General features: G+C 35.8%; 1 protein-coding gene across 7 annotated transcripts in view; it reads left to right on the top strand.

Annotated features, from left to right (window-relative positions):
• The first annotated feature begins 18,009 nt into the window (after positions 1 to 18,009).
• LOC131314489 (uncharacterized) overlaps positions 18,010 to 24,742 on the top strand; it is a 47,411-nt gene continuing 40,678 nt past the window's right edge. For 5 of the 7 annotated variants that reach the window (XM_058343156.1, XM_058343157.1, XM_058343154.1 and 2 more), the window contains exon 1: positions 18,010 to 18,152. Coding sequence is in view for 2 of the 7 variants with exons in the window: in XM_058343150.1 (XP_058199133.1) it covers positions 21,050 to 21,107 (58 nt within the window). In the remaining 5 variants the exon portion in view is untranslated. Of the gene's footprint in view, positions 18,153 to 20,990; positions 21,108 to 24,742 lie in introns of all 7 variants that reach the window. The other 2 variants (XM_058343150.1, XM_058343152.1) reach the window with 2 other exon arrangements.

The raw sequence follows: 24,742 nt of genomic DNA, 5'->3' as shown, positions 1-24,742 counted from the left end.
ACTTGCTATTTCTCATTAGTTGGGTGAAAAATCAAGTGTAGAGTAAATAAAACTCTTTGTCCAAACCATTTATCTTTAAGATGCCCTATCGCCATCAGTATTCAATTATATGTACTCCTTCCGTTTCAATTTACTTGTTCTAATTCTATTTTAACTGAATTAAAAAATTAGCTATATTTTTAAAGTGATAATGAATTTTATATTCAATATAGATTTTATTTGATCGATCTTGATTTGTTCTATAATTTAATATTTTTAAAATCACCTAAAATATTATAAATTATAAAATATAATTAATTAAAAAATAACACGAACTCTTAAAAATGATGAGTAAATTGAGCCGGAGGGAGCATGAGTCTAGGACTCATTGGCGACCACTATGACTGTCCAAAGCTGTTTTGTTCTTTTTTAAAGTTTTTTTCAAGGGTCTTGCTACATAATGGCCAAAGGGCATCACTATCTTTTATATTTTATTATATATTTCAATCAATTTTAAGGCCTGCACTTGCTTCTGTCATGTGTATTACTTAATGACCAAAATTGATGCCACTGACTATCATTTTTTTTTAACTGGACACTTTTGCCTTTCTATCACTTGCTTTATTTGCATCTTTTTTTTCTTGGAACGGGCACCTTAAAGCAACACATTTCTGATTTCTCCACGAAAAGTCTGTCCCCACAGACTTTCGCAGATTGTGATGTAGAGTCCACTACGGATCTCACATAAATTGATTCGAGTAGTTCATTAAATTTAAAATATTTTTTAGAGCACTCGCAAAACATTAGCTTAATCCGATATCTATAAATGTTCGATCTAATCATTTGACTTTTCATTCAGATTATAAGATCCTAAAACATGAATGAAAAATTAGATGATTGGATCGAGTATCTATAGGTATCGTATTGAGGTGATTTTTGGTGTGAATTCTCAAAAAAATATTAAAATTTCAATGAATTGCTTGAATTATTTGTGTGCAACCTGTAATAAATCCAATATTGCGATCTGTGCACATAAAATCTGTGCCAATAGCACCTCCGTACAAAAGAACCATTTCCAGTAAGTTTGGGTTCTTATTTATTTTTTCTCGTTTTCATCAAAGTATCTACTTTATTCATTTTTGCTTGATAAATAAAAAATTAACAAAAATAGAACAATACTGAATAATTTTTTCTTTTATCAACACTGAATGCACTGAGGCACTTTGTCCTCTCTCTTTCTTCCCCTCCCCTTTATAATCTTTTCTTCTTATTTTTGTCAGGCGACACTTCTCTCCTCTTTTTTCCCTTCACTGATAAAGTATTTTACTTTCTTTTTCAATTTCACCACAAACTCCAAGCTCCAATTACTTTAAAATAATTTTTCAAGTGACCTTGTAAAAAATCAGCCCATCCAGACAATTGTAAGTACTTATTAGGCCTATTTTGGCAATAATCCAAATGGATTTTTTTATCCTTATTTAATTTTTTTTGCATTTGTTAATTTTGTGTCAATTTTTTGTGAATTATTACTTCATCATGACGTGAGGAATCTAAAAACGTGAGGAATCTAAAAGTAGTAAAAATTAACATTTGAACTCAATTTTTTTTTGAAAGAAGACGAAATAAGCCGCTTATTGGCTTATATATTTTGGTCTTTATTTAAAAAAAAATTTGGGTTTGATCTGGTCTTTATTAAAAAAAAAATTGGGTTTCAATTGTAATCTTTTACTTTTTAGATTTCTCTTGTCATGACGAATCAATAATCCAAAAAAATAGACAAAAAACTAACAAATGTGAAAAAAATTTGAATAAGGACAAAAAAATTAATCCATTTGGATTATTTGGCCAAAATAAGCCTAAGGTGGCATTCCCCTAAGAGATTATTGGGTTTTTTTCGTTTTTGTCCTTATTCAATTTTTTTCATATTTGTTAGTTTTGCAACAAACTTTCTTGGATTATTGATTCATCTCGACAAAAGGAACCAAAAAAGTAAAAAAAATATGATTTTTACCCAAATATTTTTTGAATATCCAAGATAAAGCCCAAAAAGTGCAAAAAGCCTGCTTTATCTTAGATATTTCAAAAATAATAATTTGAAGAAATTTAAAAAATTATGCACAGAAGGACTTCATGTTTTATCCAAAAATTTAGGAATTTTTCGTAGTATACCTTACTAGCTGTCTCATTTCAGGAGTAAAAAATACAAGGCATAAGAAATTGATCCAAAAAGACATAGGAGTAAAGAAAAATTAAAGAGTAGCTGGGCCTGATGAGGTGTTTGCTAAAAGAGAAAAAATATTGAAGTTCGAAGGTTAAAACAGACATTTAATGAAGTTATAAAGCCTACCCTGCAAACGTTTCAAAAGGCCTACAGGATGAAAGTAAAAGTCCCTACACATGTACCATTGTTATGAAAACAGCTGTCAATTGTCTTCCCTATGTAGATGCCTATTGTAGATTCCTATTGGGCTGTTTCTAGCAAAACCCTTTTTTCAATAGTGACTTGACATGGGATGCCAACTGACCAATTGGGTGAGGATAAAAAAGAAACTGACCACTTTGGTCACTCACTTTTAGGGTTAGCAATGGGACAGGTAGGGGTGGATATTATCAGAGCGAGGCCTGTTCCACTTCATATTTTATAAAATTTACAATTCACACCCCGCGATGACAGACCAGCGAAAAAGGCTGCACGATGATAGGACCCAAAAAATGGCAACACGTGACAGACCTCAAACGCGGCTGCACGTGAGGGGGGATGTTAAGGAAATGAATCCTACATTTCTTGGGAGTGGAATGGATGATCACTTAATAACATCTGGGACCTTTCCACTCATTGCCCATTGGTTTTGAGATGGATATAAAGTTTTCACATGGTATCAGAGCGGGGCCTGTTCCACTCCACATTTTATAAAATTTACAATCCACACCCACGATGACAGACCAGCGAAAAAGGCTGCACGATGATAGGACCCAAAAAGTAGCCACACGCGACAGACCTCAAACGCGGCTGCACGTGAGGGGGATGTTAAGGAAATGAATCCTACATTGCTTGGGAGTGAAATGGGTGATCACTTAATAACATCTGGGACCTCTCCACTCATTGCTAATTGGTTTTGAGATGGATATAAAGTTTCCACAGATATCACTATCTCCATCCTCGATCCCCAAACCCAAATCCATTCTCATTCCCATCCCCTCTCCAATCCCCACCGGGGAATTATTTTTACCTTCCATCCTCATCCCAAACGAGGAACGGAGATCCTTGCAAAGAATCAGGGATCCAATTGGAACCATTGAAACCACAGGCAAAACCGATGTTCTTAATCCGGTATCCCTCTAGCAATACGCCAAGAACAAATAAAACAAGCAAAGCTTTTTAAAACTTCGGTTTCTCAGTCTCTCAACACGACGCTATTTCATGAGTTTTGGACGTACATGAATAATATTTATCTGACTAAAACTATCGATTTGAGCTCTTCTTTCTACTAATTTTCTATCCGTGATAAGTGAATTCAATTACTTCTATATTAATTAACAGTAAGCTTTAGTTTCTTTCTTTCTTCCTCACTTATGTATATATAGTACTTCTATATAACTTTTATTATAACTTTTATATATATATATATATATATATATATATATATATATACTACTTCTTTTAAATGTATAAAGATGTTTCCTACTTTTTACTTTCCACAAATGCCCTAACACTTTCAATTAATACCTAACCACCCCATGCCTCTTCCCAACCGACACAATGTTAACACTCCAACGGAAACGATACAAAACAACAATGGCCTCAAGCCTTCGGAAAAAGCATTACAGCCTCCCATCGTCAGCCCGTCCTCCTCAACCGCTCCTCCGTCAGCGGGTTCTCCTCAGCCGCTCCCCACCAGCCAACGACCAAGGCTCCAACTACAAAAACATACCGGACTAAACTCAAGTGTATTCCCACAGATAGGTAAGGGCATGTATCTAACTTTCCTCCCTGCCTTTGTTTGCAAACACTTTCCCCTTTCCCCCTTCCAAAGACACCGTCCATCAATGTCAACAACTCTGTAGACCATAATTTCGCACACAAACTGTTTGACAAAATGTGCCTTTGAGTTCTTTTGGAGTTAAGATTATTTGACTTCTAATGAAATTGCCCAGAAAATCCCAAATGTGAGATTTCCGTTTTCCAAAGTTGGTACGGAAATACTTTGCATATAGTATCAGCGGGGTGTTGTTGACTTCATAGTCATAGCATGAGTGTTTATGATCATGTCCATTCAGGATTGTATTGCCCGGTAAATCTCCTTGCATGTTTTTTGTATACATATTGATGAATAAGGCACTACATGGTTTTGACAGTTGTAGTTGTCAATATCATTTGATATAGAAATAAGTCATTTGAGTAAGGTATTCAGAGATTTTATCTTCCAATTTAACCAGTCTAATACTTTGGAATGTAACAATTAAGAAAATTCGATTCCAAAAAAATAATTAAGCAAGTTGTCAAATGCATTGACTATTTCTATATTGACAATTTTACAGTTTTACTTCATGAGTTTCCTCAATGTTGAAACCATGTTCCTGTTGTACTTTTATGTTGCCTTTGGACACCTGGCCGTAGAGATAGAGATGCACCGCCTCCTATCATGTTTTGACTCCACTGGTGGGATAATACAGATTTGGTTGATATGGTTTCTTTTCCCATTCAGAAAAATTTTGAACGGGTGTAACCTTTCATATTGTCATGAAAGTTTGCAACTTTTGTTTAGTCCCTTTCATGGATGATTACACTGAATTGTTCAGATCTTTATTACCTTTCCCCGTAAATTTTCACGTACTTCATAGATGATGACATGGCATGTGATTTTTCCCATTCTTGTTGTTTGCTAATAAAGAAAATGGACGAAACTCAAGGTTTGGATTGCCTTGCCGAAGATGAAATCAGTCGGCGCCACATTCGTCAAAGGAAGAGATATGCTAGGTTTATGCCTACACAAAGAGCAGAATATATTCAGAAGACCATGCAAAATAGGAAGAGGAAACGCAATGCACATTATACTTCTCCAAACACAAATCATGGTTGTGAATTCTTAGATGAATAAACACAGAATCCATTGCCAAATTCTCCTCTAGAGGACGACCTAATGGAGATTGAAACAATCGGTTAGTACTTTAGACACAAGTTATTAATTTGAATAGCCGTTCAAAAAAAATTATTAATTTGATTAAAACCTTAATAGTATCTACTTTCCACAAATGCCTTACCATTTCTTTGTGAATATGCCATTCATAAGACAACGACTGCAGAAAGTCCAGCTTTCCCAACCACAAGAATTGCGAAGCATGGCAAATTGCTGATTTTGTCTGGCTAAAAGGTTCCAATACGAGCCTCCAACTTTTTGCTGCCACTACGGAGAAGTAGTTCTGAGTCTTCTGACAAGCCCATCTGTCCCATCAAGCCTACGAAACTTGTTCATTTCTCAAAATGTTGAAGCTTGGGAATAACACAAGCACATTCGTGCCTATATATAATAGCATTTTCGGTTTCAACAGGAGGAGTTTACACATTTCGTGCACAAGGGCAAATTTACCATGAACTACCATCTTTGATTCCATCGGCTACTTATCCTTGTTACTTCCAACTATACTTCTATGAAACTGATAATGGACTCCAAAATAGGTTAGACATTATGGAAAAACAAGCTGGACAAAAAGAAAAAAAAAAACCCCACATAACCCACATATTGTCAGAACACTAATGGATGTGCTCTCTGCAAACCCTTATGCCATGTTTCTTAGGTGACTAGACCATAGTTCCTTGGATTCATATAGAATACACATAAGGACTGACATCAAGCTTGACCAAAGGGTTCACAACGCCCCATCGACTGACCAGGTGGCTGCAATTTGGATAGAGGAAAATAATGCAAATGTCTCTCATGAACGTGACATTATAGTACACTCAAACTCTGGACATAAAATAGAGTGCAACACTATTATGGTTGTTATGATCCGTTGCAATACCCATTATTAAATCCTAGAGGTGAGGTTGGATGGCATCAAAATATCCTTAGAAGAATTCAAGCTTGCCCTAGCAATGGTGCATTAGATACACAAAATGATTTGTCTTTTCACAGTTTCAAATCAATTGAAGAAATTTTCAGCCAAGTACAAGAAGGTTCTTAACTTTTCTTCTTTCTTACAATTTCAAATTGCATAAAAGTTAGTTGCATACTTACCAATGCCATTTGTGCTCTTACTTTGGAAAAAAAAAAAAAACAAGTGCGATGCATAGGTGAAGGTGACAAAGTTCTGGTGAGATGCATTCTCCTTAAGAATGCAACTACAACCATACAAAACATAACGACAAAAAAGACAATTCTGGGAAGTGTTGTTGCTGACATGGGTGAATGCATAGTAATAGGTTTTACTCTTAAAAGACAATTCAGGGAGAAATATTCAATTCTGGAATCATCTGTGGCTGGGTGAGGAGGCTCTGAAATCTGTGTTCCCTACGCTATTTAGGCTGTCATCACAAAAGGAAGCCATGATAGCAGAAGTGAGAGGTGATCAAGCAAATAGCCTATTGGATTTAAGATTCTCAAGAAGACTACGGGATTGGGAGAAGGATCAGCTGAACACTCTACATCAACTACTTAGTGTGGTTTTACTGGATGCCTCAACGGATGATAGCCTCCAATGGAAATGGAGTAAAGATCTCACCTTTTCAGTGAAGACTGCCTATTCTACTTGGGAAAACAAGAGCTTCTTGGAAGAGATGGAGTTGTTCAAGACCTGGAAAAACATCTGCCCATCAAAAGTTGAAGTGTTTGCTTGGATGGCTTTGCAAGACTGTATTGCTTCAAAATCAGTCTTGGTTAGGAGAGCAATTATTCCCAATAGTTTGGATATATGCCCTCTGTGCAACAGTGCTCAAGAATCTCCAAATCACCTCCTGCTGCTCTGTTATCATGCTTGGAGAGTTTGGTCTAAGATTATGAAATCGTGGAAGATATTATGGGTCTGTCCATCAAATCTGGTGGAATTACATCAGTTCTGGAACTCTTTTAGGTTTCAGAAGCTAAAGTAACTATGCTGGCAGGCATGTTTCTATAGTGTGTTGTGGTCTATATGGTTGAGCAGGAATGAGATTGTATTCAGAAACAAGACTTGGGATTGTGAGTAAACTATTGATCTAATCAAGACTAGGATGGCTATCTGGGTTGGGTTTGGGCTCTGTTTTTCTTTTTTTGCTTCTTTCCTTTTCTTTGTTGTCTCGATCTTTTTGGGGTTTTGGGTGGTGGTTTGTCTTGTTTTTGGGTTTTTGTTTTTGGTTTGCATCTGTCTTGTTTTGGTCCATGTCTGTGTAGTCTTATGTCTGTTCCTGTTTTGGATCTTGGTCTTTGTGTCTGTTTTGATTCTCTCTTGCTGGTGGCCCGCTAAGTGACCACTTTACTTATCCCCTGGAGTCTCTCATGCAAACTGATGCTATTGCTGCCAAGAATACTAATGTTGCTATCTGAATGGATGCTTTTGATACTGATACTGTCAAGAATATTATTGTGCTGCTCATATATGTTGATGATGTGCTATGCTATACTTGGTGCTGACTGTCTCCTCTCTCAATTGAAGATGGTGCTGGTTGAATGGAAGGTTTCAATCTATAGATCTCTGAAAATCTAATCTTTCTGCTGAAGCTGCTGCTTTTTACTATGTTTGGCGCCTGAACTTTGCTACTGGTTCATAAGTTTTCTGCATTTGCTATCATTTCTGTTGTGGTGTGATGCTGTTCTGTACCTTGCTGCTACATCGCAATACTACTTTGGTCCATTCTAAGTTTTCTCCTGAAGATGTTATTAAGTGCAATTGTTTTCTTCTTTTGGTCTTGGATTGAAGACGGATCATCGCTGTGCTTGGCAATGCTGAACGATTGGCTTTTTTGAAGGTTTTTTAGGTATTGTCCATGTTTGCTCGAATTTCATGACTGGTGGATGTTAGGTTGCGGATTTCTACTGTAATGCCTTTTTGTTGGTTCTGTTTCCTCTTTTGCTTTCAGTATTTCGCTGGATGTTTTCTCTTCCTTGTCATGTATTTGCTCATGGCCTATCATGTTGCTTATATATGACTTGGATCCTTTACTCGATGTACCCGTTATCGAGTTATTAATAAATTTTATTGCCAATTAAAAACAAACCCTTGTAGGCAGCAACTTACCTCATTGGTCTAAAGAGGTTTGAATTTTTTATAGGCGTTGCACGCGTTGTAATATTTTCACTGTGTAATTATTTATAGTGACAAGGTGTAATTATTTATCACATTCACCCGAAGAAAAAGTTTCAAAACTCAAATCTCATCAAACTAAAATTCCTTTAGATTGCTTCACGTGCAACGCACGTGCAAGTTTACTAGTATATATAAACGTGGTGGGAGTGAAGCAGGAACAGACTCATACCCATCCCTTAACCAATCCCCATTTTTAAAAAAAAACTATCCCCAGTCTTTGTTTGCTTTGATTGAAAGGGGAAGTTGGGGTCTGCATCAGTTCTTCGAAGCTTGTGAAAAACAATAAATGTAATAATAAGCCAACTGTCAATAATTGGCCTAAATTAATCTCTTTCTTAATTAAGGACAGTGGTGCTCCTTTCTTATAAGCTTACAAGTCTGAAATTTATTACAGTATTTTTTATACTTTTCGTAACTTTTTGTTAGCTTTCATCGTGATTTGAGATTAATCGTTCGTCTCGGGACAAATCGAAAAAGTATAAAAATATATACTAATGTTAAAAAAATTTAAATAAGACAGTATTTTAGACTACTAAGACAGATGTTTGATACTTTTTTCATCTTTAGTGAAATTTTTTTTTTTTTGGTCATAATTTTGTACTCCTACTTTTTTGACTTATCTCGTCGAGACGGATGATTAATCCACAAAATATCAGGTAAATCTAACAAAAATTCAGAAAATATGAACAAAATACACAAAACAAGAAAAATAAGTTTACAAGAATGGAGAATAACCAATTCGCCTCCCTTATGATTTTAGAATAAAATGCAACTCTAACTCCGCTAACAGAAAATGCTAAATGACTTTGGTACCCTTGTACTTTTTTCCCCGGAATAATCTTCTTCTCTATCTATGTCTTCTCTCTGTTCCCTTCTTGCATAGAAAAGTAAATTGAGCCATACTGTTTCAAAGTGCATGAATAAACTGTTTTTGATTAAAAATCCATTTTAGGTCTTTCAACCTGTGAAACCTTGAGTCATTCATTACTGCGCATTTTGTGATCGGGTGAAATCAGATAAATGCATAAAAATCAATAAGGGCTTTAAGATATGTGGAGTATTTGAGTGACTCAAATGAAATTGGGTTAAGTTTGAAGGACCTTAGTACGGTATTTTTTTTTATAGTTTGTATGCATTCAAATGCTCTGGTGTCCCTCTATGAATTTGTGGGTGCACGTGAAGTGATTACTGATTAGGGAGGTGTTTGCATGGTATGCATTACATGAGAAAATGGATAAAAAGAGGCAAGAGAAGAGAGAAGGAGTGAAAAAAGAAGAAAAAAGAAGAAGAGGAATCACACGCCTCTTTGGGGGAAATTGCACGGAAAAGAGGAGAAAAAATGGAAGAGAAAAAGGAGAGGGGTTTTGCAAATTGAAAAAAGAATTCCTTCGATCCTTGATGGTCTTTTTGGTCTCTTTTGGACTTTTTTCTGATGACTTTAGCCCAAATGCTTTATAGTATATTTATGTAGCATGGATACTTCGTTAGAGCACGTACTAGTGGCAGACACCAACAATGTTTGATGACCGGTACGTACATCACGTGCCCGACACCAAAACTCAAAGTTTCCTATTTTTTCTCAAACATTTAAGGCTCGGTTAGTTTGGGGTAAAACATTTTCCGGTAAAATATTTTATCTATTTTTCGGTATTTGGTTGTGTAAAAAATGAAAAAAATATTTTACATGTAAAACATTTTCTATTAATTGGATGAAAATGACTTACTGCAATTTTCACTGTTCAGTTTCCTCGATCGTGAATCCTAACCAACGTTCAATTTCAATATTCTCAGATCTCTCTACCGTTTAAGCCTCCTCTCTCCGTCTACACTATTTTATCTCTTTTCTAAAAATATTTTTCAAGTGCCAACCACACACCGAAAAATAAAATTTTGTAGTTTGTTTTCTGAAAAAATATTTTACATGAAAAATATTTTACATTATAATACATTTTACATCGAAACAAACAGAGCCTTATTGTTTGAACACTTCAAGCACACTCTAAAAATTGCTTGCTACGGTACACCCTCGGGACACTCTCAAATAAAGTTGGAGATTTTAAACGAAATAGTATACTCTACTAACTTGGGGAAGTCATAGGTTTTTCTGAATACTTAAGTCAATGATTGTAATGACAAATATTGTTTAAGGTACAGATGGGGTTACATATCTAGAATTAGAGCCCTAATCTAAGATTTTTATTCATATGGTACTATATACATAGATAAGTTTTCAAAATGTGCCTTCTAATTTTTTGAAATTTACACATTAGTGTCGTGTCCTTCTCTGTTTGTGCCTCTGTAGTGTCGCGTGCCCGTGCTACATGGTCTAGCACGAAGGTTTGGAAAACAGCCCCAAACGGGATCAGTATTGCTATCCAATGTAATTATAATTAGAAAATTCCATCTATTTGTTGAATCAATGGGGTGAGCATAGGTAGAAAATTCCATCTATTTGATCGGTAAAAATTAAAAAACATATTTCCACCATTGATTGTCGAGACAGATAATTGAGATTGTGCGCCATGAATAAGTTTCTCTGGAACTATACCCACATCCGTAAGCTTGAAAAGTCCTCGGAAAAATTTATATCTTTGGGGTATAGTTAAAAAAATAAAAAATTACAGTGGTGGTGCTGAAAACGAATGAGTGTTAAAATAGATAAATCATCTCTGGAATGTGAATCAAATGATTCTTCCACAACTCGTGTCGATACATAAGATTTGAAAACCTATCAATTGAAATTGGATAGGATTTGAACCTAAGTAGATCATTCTCATAATATTCAATCGAGAATCATGAGATTCTGGCAACTACGAATCTGGTACATCAATTTAATTAAGCAATTCGGATCAGAAACTAATGAGAGTTTGAGTCCGTTCCAGAAACGAAATAAAAACTTATTTTTTGTGTAATAAGAAGGCTTGTTCCTGAAAATAAGAAGACTGCTACTTATTTTGGAAGAATTTATATAGGTACCGACCGGCCGGGGAGGGAAATCGTACCGGCAGTCGCGCCGGGCCGTCTCCGGCCACCGGACGGCCGATCCGAGCTGTCCAAAAATTCTAAAAAAACAAAACGAGGGGGCCTTGCGCGGGAATCAACGGCATCCGAGGTGTATAGGGTGCTTGATCCGAGCACCCCTTTTCAGTGTAGGGTGCTTTATCATATATACATGGAAAAGGGGTGCTCGGATCAAGCACCCTACACACCTCGGATGCCATTGATTCTCGCGAAGGCCCCCTCGTTTTTTTTTTAAGAATTTTTGGACGGCTCGGATCGGCCGTCCGGTGGCCGGATACGGCCCGGCATGGCCGCCGGTACGATTTTCCTCCGCCGGCACCTATGATCATAGCAACAGTCTTATTTTTTGTATAAGGCAACTTCAAACTCAAAAATTATGTGTTTACGCAAATAATTTTCCTACCACTATGGATCTTGTTTGATAGATCTCATTGAGATCTTTAATACGGTGCAAAAAAAAATTGAACTTTTTTTTTTCATTTGCATTATTTTTGAGTTTGAAAATGTGAAAGAAACTTTTTATTTGAATTTTGTGAAATGACCCTTCTTATTTTTGAATGAGAAGTGACAAAATAAGTACTTATTTTTTAAGAAGATTTCCGGAACGGAGCCTTTATCTGCCAAAGGTTCTTCTAATGTCTTATGAAACTGCTGGATATGTGACTCAACAATCAAACGTGCACCAAGTCATTTGTTTTAGTATCCCTGCAAAAACGAATCACCCGAAAGGGCTTCCGATACATGTTGCCTTGGCATTTGCAAGTTTTCCTACAAAATACTACAGAATAAAAAACTTCCAGCAGCCAAATATTGGTCGCCTGAAGGACCAAAGACAAGGAATAGGAGAGTGATTCTGACACTCAACTTTGTCAGCGAATACACTCCAAAAGTCGTACTATTATTTTATGCTTTGAAAATTGAGCTATGTTTAATTTCTCTTTGTGGAATAAATAGCTGGCACCTCCGAGGTGGTAGCTCAATTGGTGGGAATCATCACCCCCTTAACGCAGACAAGAGTTTGAGTCCTAGCGGATGCTTGAACCTCGTTTGTGGATCAAAGGGAGAGATCTTTCACGAGCTATACACCACGTGGTGCCATGGTGACGGTCCATTCTTCTGGACCATAGCTATGGCTCAAACCGGACATTTCATTGGCGGTAGAGAGCCCCTATGGTCACGCCTAAAGGTAGCAAATGGGCGGGTTTAGGCAGGTTGAAACGGATCGTGGATCAAATATGGGCGAATTGAATACGGGTCAAATTGTAAACGGTTTGAAATGGATCATGTCAAAAATGAGTCAAGTTATACCAAATCCGGCCGCCCCCCACAGTCATACATGTTCAAGTTCCCAGCCCCAAACCCATCCTACTGTGTCAGGAGCTTTTTTTACTTTTTGCCCATTTTGCTTGCATGATTTGCAATAATGAAATACTGAATCCACTTTACCTAGCTGTAATTATAGTATTATACAGGTGAGTTTGATTAAAAAGTAGGGAGTGACTTTTTTTTTTGGGTCGTTATTCAAATTGTTTTTGCATTTGTTAATTTTGCGTTAAACTTTTGTGACTTATTGGTTCATCTCGTTGAGACGAACCAATAAATTATAAAAGTTTAACACAAAACTAACAAATGCAAAAAAAAATAAAAAATTTGAATAAAGACGAAAAAAATTCACTCCCTACTTTAAAGATATTTGTTCCTAAATTTGACAAAATAAAAACTGAACGAATTGATCAAGTCCTTATCGATATCCGAGTGAGTTGATTTTGTAATAAGAATTTTTAAAAATATGTTTTAAACAAATTAAACAATTACAATTATTAGCGTATTTGGGTCAAATTTTGTGTTTAAAATTGTGTCCGATTATTCACCTAATTAACTTGCTTGTGGTTTTCCAAGTGAATTGAGAGAGAGAGAGTAATGCTGACAATGCCCGCACTTGTAATGCTGTGAACAAATTTTCTAGAACGAGTTACTTACGGGATTTCAGGAGTAAAACAACTCTTGTGCAAGGATTCTTTTAATTCAAACCCATCTTTAACCTATCTAAACCCATTTATATATGGGTTGATATGAGTTCAACTTGTTATACAATGTGGGCGGGTTAGATTGGGTTATAAGTGAACTAATTTGAGCGGATTAAAAAATATGAATTGAGATTGTCACTTCTAATCACGTCCAAGACTCCAAGGGGTTACTACGTTGATTGTTCCCTCCCACCATATTTTACTATAAAAATAAAAATAAATAGCCGGCTCACCTCTTAGGTGAGGTCAGCCATAGGTACATCAGCTTCGTGACGTAATTACCATGATGTGATCAAAACATCAACTATTAATATTCAGCCCTTCATGCGTGGCAAAATGTTGTTCACTGGTGGGATTACACCTTATCTACCTCCCTGTATATATCTCTCCATGCGTGATTCTAGGGGGAATGAGAGAGAGAGAGAGAATTGAAGAGGGAGGAGACCGAGATCCACCATTTACGCGGAAAAGTGAAAAGAATCTAAAAAGTCACGTGTGATCTGATAAGGTGTAATGGTGTATCATTGTTCATCTCCATGCGTGATTCTAGGGGGAATGAGAGAGAGAGAGAGAGAGAATTGAAGAGGGAGGAGACCGAGAACCACCATTTACGCGGAAAAGTGAAATGAATCTAAAAAGTTACATGTGATAGAGATAAGGTGTAATGGTGTATCATCGTTCATAGCCTCGGATTCTGTCATGTGTATAATGTGTACCTTAACTCCTTTCAATCGGACGGTTCGGGTCGACGGGGTGAGATTGTGTGCAGCCAAAGGCCGAACCGAACGTCGAAGCATCTAGGAAACCGCCGACCGACCGAATGCTTGATCAAAACCGTTCGCCCGTCTTCGGGTCGGTTCGGGTCCGCAGGTGGGCGGGTTTTTTGCCCACCCTTGACTTGATTCAAGTCCCGTTTCAGAAAGCCTTATAAGTACTTATTTTTTAAAAAGACAATTTCAAATTCAAAAATAATGAGCTTATTAAAATATAAAAATATGCAATATGGTTCTTGTTTAAGATATCTCAATGAAATCTTTAATACGGTGCAAAAAAAATTAAAAATTAATTTTTCGTTTACATTATTTTTAAATTTAAAAATATAAAATAAATATTTATTTTTTAAAAAAATGTTCTGAAATGGGTTCTCAATGAGCTCTTCCCTTTCGTGCTCTCCCAAACATCCCTCTGACAAATTTTTACAGGTTGAAATGTGTTTTAAAGATAATTTTATCACTCAGTGCTCCCGCACCCGAATTATGTGGCGTAACTTTTTACCCACTTTCGTAAGTATTTCCAAAGATTGCAGGGAAAAGAGCCAATTGAGGGGGTTCGCCTCCCGTCCAGTTTCTTTTCCTCCTGTTTGTGTTTTGTGCGCCTAAGCTTGTGTTCAACTAAGACCCTTTAAAAAATAGTAAGTACTTATTTATAATTTTTAACTTTAAAAATAATAGATTTATTTAAATCTACAAATATATATTATGGATCTTATTTGATAGATCTCGATGAGATTTTTTGAACAATGCAAAAAAAATCAGAAAATATTTTCGTAAGTCTGTTATTTTTAAGCTTGAAAATAAGTACTCAATTTTTAAGTACTTATACAGAACGAGGCCTGCATTCTTTTATCTTAAAATAAGTTGGTTTGTTATTATTTGATTTTTTTCTGCATTTATTAATTTTGCGCCAAATTTTTGTGAAATCAAAAACGCGTTTAGTTCCATTCCGGATCCCACAAAAATTTAGAAAAATATCAATAAATTTTTAATATTATTTTATGGAGTTTTATAAAAAATCAACTCCAATAGACATCAGTAAGTATTACTTTTGAATTCATATGAGCGAATTGAACAGTTTCGCCCTATAAATCCAAAAGTAATATTTACCAATGTCCGTTGAAGCTTATTTTTTACAGAGCTCCTTGAAATAATATCCTAAAATTTATGAATATTTTTCTAGACTTTTGTGTGACCTAGAGCCCAAACACATTTTTCCTTGCGTGATTTCTCTGTAAATCTTTCATGCGATTAAATTTCCGGAAGAGACAATTTGAGATAGGAAAAATAGGAGCTGTTTGAGGGAGAAAAAAGGAAAATATCTTTTATATCCCTTCGAAAATGACCAAAAATTCATTTTGATCCTTCACCTTTCAATTTTGGCATAAAAATACTTCGACTCTCCAATTTTTTTAGAAGGAATCTGTTTTCTTTGAGTCTTGCTTCGGGCTGTCTCTGGCCACCGGACGGCCGATCCGAGCCGTCCAAAAATTCTATAAAAAAAGATAACTTTAAACAAATATATATATATATATATTTGCACCTAGACAACTTTAAAGAGGACGCTGGTAGCATCAGAGATTAACAACCTCACTAGTACTAATTGAGCAAAGCGGAAAAAAGATAGATAAACATTACAGAATTTCAAAAAGGAGTATGTCAATTTATTAGAAAAGATTATGGCAATAGTAATTTGTCAATTTATCAGAAAAGATTATGGCAATAGTAATTAAACAAATATATATATATATATATTTTTGATCGGCAAAGAAAATTTTATTAATAAATATAGGTTTATAATTAACAAACACCTACTACAATTTAAGAATCAACTCGTTGATTCACATTAAGCAGGTACATTAATCATTGAGCACATAAAGCAACTGCTTCAACATGTAGTAGACGCGGATAAAAAAAAAACATGTAGTAGACAATCAAACAGTATACTATGCCAAATATAGCTTTTACCGGTGGTCAGAATAATGCCGCTAAATGTAATATTACTGGCATTTATTACAACTGCCAGTAATTGTATCTTTTACCGATGTTTAACAAACGCCGCTAAAGGGTACTATTACCGACATTTTTAAGAAAATACCAGTAATGGTATTTTTTAGCTTTATGGATAGTGAATTTCACTTTTCCATGATAGTTGTACTTAATTGAGAAAATGTGTGGTCCAATAAATTTGATTATTGGCAAAATATTGCTAGTTTTGATTATATAAGGATCAAAATTTGATGAGTTGTTAAGAGATTTCTAAATTTGGTTATTCCAATGTGAGTATTTTTTTGAGCAAGTATTGCTAACCTTAACAATTTTTTGGTTTTGATTATTCTATTACGGATGATCTAAGTTCTGAATGAAACCTGAAAAATTGGATAAATCGATCACTTACACATATCCAATGAACCTAATTTATTGGCGAGAGAAATCAAAAAATTATTATAAAATTACGATTTGTATTATTTGTTCAAAATCCCAAAAGTAGGCCCCATAAGCTGCTGTATATTTTTTGTACAGTTTTCTTTAGGTACCAATATTATTGAAAAAGTTTCTTACAAATCTCTCTTTTTCCGTTCTTTACAATAATAGTTACATCTATTTTCCAATGAAACTAGAAACTGAGGCTCTTGTGATGTTGAAGACGTTCCAAACTGGCGGCCTCGGTGGACTTGGGATGTTGAACGTGCGCCGTAGAAATGTTCCAAACTGGTGGACTCGTAGACTTGGCGCGACTCGTGGACTTGGAATGTTGAACGTGGTGGGAAAAAGACGCCTATTTATAAAGGAAAGTTCAGGATCAATTCCCTAATCGACAAAAACTAGTTTGTCTAAAAGTTTTTTTCGGTAATTTTTATTTTTCATAACTTTTGTTAAATTTTTCTTCGTGATTCCAAAGGTTAATCATTTGTCTTAACGAAATGAATCAGAAAAGTATAAAAATGTAGATCGGTGTTAAAAAAAAGTTTATATAAGACGACACTTTAGATAAACAAATCAGCTTTTATTTTTTTTGTATTGTTTTCGTTTTCCGGAAGAATGATTAATTAAAAAAATATAAGGCAAATATAATAAAAGTTTAAAAAAATATGAACAACACGAGGAAGACAAAAAAGTTAAAAAGAATGACGTGAAAGATGTAATTTCCACGGAGTGATTATTGAGTGCTCTTGGAACACCACCAGTTTGTGCTCCACATGCTTTTTTCATCATATTGGTATGTGAATCACACACTTGATAGTAAAGCCTATACAAATGCATAATGGAGTCACACACTTGAGCACACATGACGGTGCCACTAGAGCAAGCAATAATTTACCGTTTTCGCGGCCTAAAATAGCAGAAATCCTATTGGTACCGACGGTACCCATAGGGAAAATGCACCGACGGCCACCGGACGGCCGTCTCCGGTCACCGGACGGCCGATCCGAGCCGTCCAAAAATTTTAAAAAATAAAACCGAGTGGCCTTACGCGAGAATCAATGGCATCCGAGGTGTGTAAGGTACTTGATCCGAGTACCCCTTTTTCGTGTATATACACGTATATACAAATATACACGAAAAATGGGTGCTCGGATTAAGTACCCTACACACCTCGGATGCCATTGATTCTCGCGTAAGGCCACTCGGTTTTATTTTTTAAAATTTTTGGACGGCTCGGATCGGCCGTCCGGTGACCGGAGACGGCCGTCCGGTGGCCGTCGGTGCATTTTCCCTATGGGTACCGTCGGTACCCATAGCAGTACTCCTAAAATAGCCGGTCATAGGTAGTTATCAGCTTGGTGACATAATTACGATGATCTGATCAGAACATCTACTAGTATATTCTGCCCTTCATGCGTGGCAAAATGTTGTCCAGTGGTTGGATTACACCTTATCTACCAACTCCCTATATCTCTTCATGCGTGATTCCAATATAATGAATGAGCTCGAGCCTCTCGCGTGCTCTCTCTCTCTCTCTCTCTCTCTCTCTCCATCCAGTTTCGATCTTCCTCCGAATCCAATACCAATCTCACTCACAGATTCAGGCGAGCTAAGCACATTCCGGTCATTTGTCAGCGAAAATTAGGTAACCTCAGTTTTGTTTTCTGGTAGAAATCATTGGAGCTCCTAGTTGTAACTAAATTTGGTGCCATAATATGGGTATAGAACCACTTATACAACCCTAATTAAGCCTGTCAATGGACCGGATCCGACAAATTCAACTCCGATAGTGGTAATTCGAATTCGATCCGAAAACTTTTTTACTTCAAAATTTTAGCAAAAAAATAATAATTTTTACAAAAAAATACAATTTTTTTTCTAAAAAAATGATTTTCCAAAAAAAAAATTTAAATAAAAAATACAAATTTAAAATAAAAATACAACTTCTTAAACATTTTTTTTTCAAAATAAAAAATTTACAGTTTTTTTAAAAAAAAATAATAAAAAGTTTAAAAAATAAAAAAGTTCGGATCAGATTGAAAACGGATTTAATTCGATCCGATCTGAATTCAATATGATCCGTATTTAGATTACCGGATTTGGATTTGGATTTGGGTTATCGGATTATCGGATCAACGTTATCGGATTTGGATTGGATTTTTCGGATCAAATTCGGATTGGATTCGGTCCATTGACAGGCCTAACCCCAATGGAGTTGCTCTCTTCTTTTCTCTAAAATTAGTGGCCAAGCAGCATACTCCTTCCATCCTGATTTGTTTGTCCCGTTTTTGATTTATACATGTCCTAAATTGACTGTTCAATTTCAAAATCAATGGACCAGATTATGTAAATTTTCAAATTAATAGATCAGATTTGGTTTCCTTAAAAAGTTTGAAACCTAAGATTGGATAAACAAATCGGAGTAGAGGAAGTATTTTACTAGTTCTGTTGACGTTGCAGATGACGGCAATATGACTGTTGAGGGAAAGATCAGAGAGGTGAGAGCATCCACGTCTTGTTGGGGACTCATAGTGGTGGGGTTAGTTTGTGTAACACCCTTAGTGTTGGGTGTTGAACGTATCTACCCTTAGAGTCCTTTATATATAGTTGTCAACCCTATTAGGGTTAATTAGGGTGTAACATAATGTGAGGGAGAAGATGAGGCGAGCGTGGGGGGACGGGTTGTGGCCTCCCGGAGAGGAACCGGCATGTAATCCCGGAGAATTTTTTCATCTTTATTGTATATTGTGTGAATATATAATCAAAGAGAGTTTTTCTCTGAAATCACTACGTGGTTTGTGTATGTGGTGTTCCCTCCGGCCCTAACACATCTCACTCTTTACTCGAAAACCAAAATAATGAGGAAAGACGTGAAAATAGGACTTCATCAGCCTCGTTGGGAAATGTGGGAAATTAAAATTTGCTACAGTGGCTTGCTTCTTCAAGCGAGGCACTGTTCACTCCATTAGCAGTATTTTATTTTAATGTTTTTGGCTCAGATTGAAACTGCTCAATTGCTCAATTCACCTTTATGAATTCAGAAAAAAATACTTACCATTTCCATTGGAGCTTATTTCTATAAGGTCCCATAAAAATTATTTTAAAATTTATGGATAATTTTTTGTATTTTTTGTAAAATCCAGAGTGGGCCCTACACGTGTGTGGTAAAAATGTACAAATAGGCAAAGAAAATATTATATTTATAGGACCTAGTTAGAATAGATGGTCTGATGCAATAGATATTTTAAAAGTAGGTAGTTAAAGTAATAAAATAGCATTTTAAAGTGAAAATTGGGCCAAAATATAAAGAGACTGATGCGAATGCTCTGAGAGCTTGATTTATGGAAGAGATAGATTGTGATGTTTTTCTACTTTTGATATCTCTTTTTTTTTTAAGGGTGAGTGATTTTCGCATTTCCAAAGCATGCAGTTAACAATTTGGAAGTGAGAAAATCACTTCCCTCATAGTTAGTAACAATTTGGGAGTGCAAAAACCACTTATTTTTTAATGTTTTGGTTGGAACATGTGAAAAAGAAAGTTTAATTACCAAAAAAACCATGTGAAAAAGAAGATAAGGAAGGGAAAGGGTGGGCATCTTCTTACCGGACAATTCACTTTTTTCTCACACTACAATGTATTCTATTGATAAGAATATTAATATTGTGGGGTCCACATTTGTCTGTCAACCCGCCGGCGAGGATCTGAATCTTGTAAACTTAAATTACAAAATCTAGAATATCATGAATTTTCACAATCAAATACATTCAGCGAAAATACTTAAAGGGATTCGAATAAAATCTACTAACTTGGATCCATGTAGATATATAAGAAAAGAGATAAGATCCAAGCCTTTAATAAAAGAGATAAAAAGTCTAGCCGTTAATCCAAACAGTAAAGCAAGAGCAAAGCAAGCTCTTGGGAAAAGGAAGTTTCTCTCTCTTGACCCTTCAAAACTTACAAATTCAGACTGTCTTTCGTAGATGGGGTAAGTCTCAATTTTTCTGTAATGGATTGAGAGAGGACCTCCTACTCAAATAGCCTAAGCCACATCTACCCATCATAAATGAGTACAACAAACTTTGTTCTGGATCCATTCTAATCCATTCAATCCAAATCCACCACAATACATTTGCATGTGATGTTTGTTATCTTAATAACATATGGAACATAACCAGTTAAAGGAGACTTTTTCTTACAAATCCTTGTTAAAAAAGAAACTGCGATGAAAATATGAAGAAAAATTTACTGTTCTCAATACGTTATTTTGCTATTTTCTTTCCACTTTCTTCTCAAACCAAATAAGGAAAAATAAATTTTTTACTATTTCGTTCTTTTCCATTCTTTTCTCCAAGATCCGAAGGGTTTGTTTGGAATTTATGAAAAAAAAGGAAAAAAAAGGGAAGAAAAAAAAATTTTCCGTGACTCCCTAATTAAGAGAAGTGATAATTTAAAGTTTTTTTTTTTTCCCCCGTTTTCTTGTAGAGATAAAACACAAGGCAATTAGCCGACTATTGAAGAAATACCGATCGAAGTGCTTGCTCATGGCTACTTCATCCAATCAGCCGGACGAGAATATGACCGTTGGCACTTCAAAACCAGGTAGAGTTAATCTTACCAATAGAAAAAAGTTGAAATGCCGTACATCCTTTTCCTATTCAATAGTGAAAGTAAGTTCTTTTTACAAGTTTGATATTTTAGAGATTAAGGAGAAGATTGTTGAAGCACAAACAAGATTTACTATTATTTTTGGCCCAATTAATAAAACACAAGTCAAGTCCAATAAACAAGTTCAAAATTGAAGATATTTATTAGAGAAAATATAAGTATCTAGTTCCTAGAAGTTATAAATATCTAGCTTCTAGAAGGGATTTAGATTAGAAGAAATTAAATAGGAATAGATTGTCTTGTTTGGTAACCATTTCACTTTCAGTTTTTTGTTTTTCTTTTCATAATTTTTAAAAATTGGACATGGAAGTATGTTTAGTTGTCTATTTTCATTTGCAAAAAGAGAGAAATGACTTTCAAAATTTCTGAAAATTGAAGAAGTAGCAAAACTGAACTCTCACTTTTTCTAAAAGCAAAAACCGATCCAAATCTTCTGCGTGCCCAGAGCACGTTCAAGTCTTGGGAGGAACCTTTTTTTTTTTTTTTCTAGTCTCCAAACCCAGGCCATTGAGAAGGTACTCTCTCTCTCTCTCTAAGTGTAGCAACCTCTGATCGACCTCAAGTTCTTGATCAGCTCTCAAGTTCTCTCTCTCGACCCTCTCTGGTCTCGACCCTCTCAGATCTGGACTTTGACTCTCTCCAACCCTACGCCAGTGCTATCTCGATCAACCCAGTCTCCAACTCTACGCCATTGCTTCATCTTTCTCATGTGCTCAATAAAATTTAACGTACCCAAAAAAATAAAAAAATAAAAGGCTTCTTTTATTCATGCCAATCATGTTTACGTATTTTGATTTCTTTTTATTTAAAAACAAGGTCAACACAAATATATTTTCTGCTTTCACTTTTTTTTGAGAAAAAATAAAAATTGATTTCAACAAATAGAAAATAGAAAACAGAAAAGTGGTAGCGTTACCAATAAACCTATTTTCTACTTTCACTTTTTTTTTAAGAAAAAATAAAAATTAATTTCAACAAATAAAAAATATAGAACAAAAAAGTGACAGCGTTACCAAACATAGCTATAGAAGTTCTGTCTATGTCCACTATCTATAATTACCTACCTTTTTTTCTGATCCTGCCCAACATTGGTCAGATAGTCAACGTCGTATAGACATGTCACCCGTGTAAACACATGATAGAGAAAGCACTTACATAATTTAATTAATATAATCGCTGTTCCATTTAGTAAAAGTCACATTTTGAAAATCAGATCGATGAACGAACCGGAAAAGGAATCAGTTGGATTGGACGTGACCAAACCATGATGCGATTGAATCGGGATCAAACGATGATGTCATGATATAATAAAATTATATTCCTACGATAAAATAACTAAAATCAAAAGCTTGCTCAGCTGGTTACCACAGCGGAACCAAACCTGCTCCTATATAATTGAATTTTTATATCTGCCGGTTCGGCTGACCCGGGACGTGGGAACCATTTCGAACAGTCGATTTTCAATAAATAGGCGGGTTCTTGAATAATAGGGGTTCTCTGGTTAACGTAAACCTGAACATCAATCAGTCAACGGTCTAATTGGTCGAACCGGCCGGTGCGGTCTGATTTTTAAAACACATTGCAAATTACACTGGTGGGTAAATCCCCCCCTCCCCTTGGGAAAAGTAAGGGCCCAAAGATATGGAGTCCTATCAAACTACTAATTATATTTGTGCCGTTTAGTTTTAAAATTTGTGGGGCAGGGCGGAGATGGGGTGGGTAAGTTAGGGGTGATACCGGTCCGGTTTCGACCGGTTTGGGTGTATTTTTCGGTCGAACCCGGATATTCGGTTTGAGATTTTTAGAAATCGAAACCGGTTGAGATAAAACCGGTCCGGTTTCGACCGGCTCAACCGGTTTCGGTCCGGTTTATCCGGTTTTCATTCATGGGCATATTTTTTGCTCAACACATCAAAAATTTCATAATTCAACCCATAAAATATCAATCAAAAATCTATAATTCAACCCTTTTTTTTGGGCCCAACAAAAAAGGATCAATTTTGAGCCCAATACATAAAAAAAACCCATAAAAACATAATTAAGCCCATAAAAATAGTTTTTATATAATAAATATATTTATTAAACCAATATACACCACAAAATATCAACCAAAAATTCATAATTCAACCCCTCCCCTATGTTTTTATATATATATATATATATATATGTATATATTATACATATATATAACCGGTCCGGTTTCAACCGGTTTTTAAAACACATAAACCGGATCAAAATTATTTTTCCAGTTTATAAAATTTTATAAACCGGAACCGGATCGAAATTATTCAACCGGTTTAAAAAATCCGGTCCGGTCCGGTTTTTTCGGTTTCGATCGATTTTCCGGTTTCGAGTTACAGCCCTAGGTGGGTTGGGATGGGTTGAGCAGGGTTACACTGAAGATAGTCGATTAGGTACTTATCAATATTAGAATAACTTGATTTTTCAACAATTCGGTTCATAAAATTAACATTTCAATTAAAGACCCCATGATAGTTTATCAATCAAGCCGGTTTATTCATTTTAACCAAAACAATAAAACCCAAACAAAGGCCGGTTTAACGCTCAACGTAACTTTTCTCTTCGCAACCACATGTAACATTTGGGATTGGTTCTTTTAATTCAAATCCATTTTCAACTCATCTAAACCCATTTATACATGGGTTGATATGAGTTCAACCCATATCTCAATCCATTATACAATGTGGACGGGTTGAGTTGGATTATAAGTGGATGAATTTGGATGGATTAAAAAATATGGAATGAGATTGTCACCTCTAGTCACGTCTATGCTGATTGTCCACCCTTTTTTGTTATAAAAAAATAAAAAATAAATAGCCGTCTCACCTCTTAGATGAGGTCAGCCATAGGTACGTCAGCTTCGTGACGTAATTACCATGATGTGTTCAAAAAACATCTAGAAAGGGAAGAGTGAGCTCATTGAATCACGCATGAAGAGATATATACAGGGGGGAAGCGGGGGGCTGTTGTCCCCACGTTGCTGTCCCAATTTTGGGGCCTATTCCGATTTCGCTCCGATAATCTGAATCGTTCGTTTTGTAGAGTTCGTCGAATAGAACAACTATGCAAAAAATAAGCTTAATTGGATATCATTAAGTACCTGATCGGAGCCTATATAACTCTCAGTCCATGGGTTACAGTGGATTTGATCCAGTATTTCGGATCCATTCCTTTTAAGATAAAAAGGTTCCGATCAGGTACTTAATGATATTCAATTAAGCTGATTTTTTGCACAGTTGTTCTACTCGACGAGCTCTACAAAGTGAACGATTCAGATTATCGGAGCGAGACCGGGATGGATCCCAAAATGGGGTGCAGCAACATGCTGCTGTTCCCTTGGGGACAGCAGCCCCCTCCCTCCTATACAGGGTAACAGGGAGGTAGATAAGGTGTAAATGTAATCCCACCAGTGAACAAAATTTTGCCACGCATGAAGAGCAGAATATTAGTAGATGTTTGGGCAAATTTCACTGACCTCCCCTAAGGTTTCTGACACGAACAGAAACCTCCCCTGAAGTTTCTGAAATGACACTGCCTTCTCCTCCTTT

The sequence above is a fragment of the Rhododendron vialii genome, chromosome 13a, assembly GCF_030253575.1.
Source record: "Rhododendron vialii isolate Sample 1 chromosome 13a, ASM3025357v1".
Lineage (NCBI taxonomy): Eukaryota > Viridiplantae > Streptophyta > Magnoliopsida > Ericales > Ericaceae > Rhododendron > Rhododendron vialii.
This window is presented reverse-complemented; position numbering and strand designations above follow the sequence as displayed.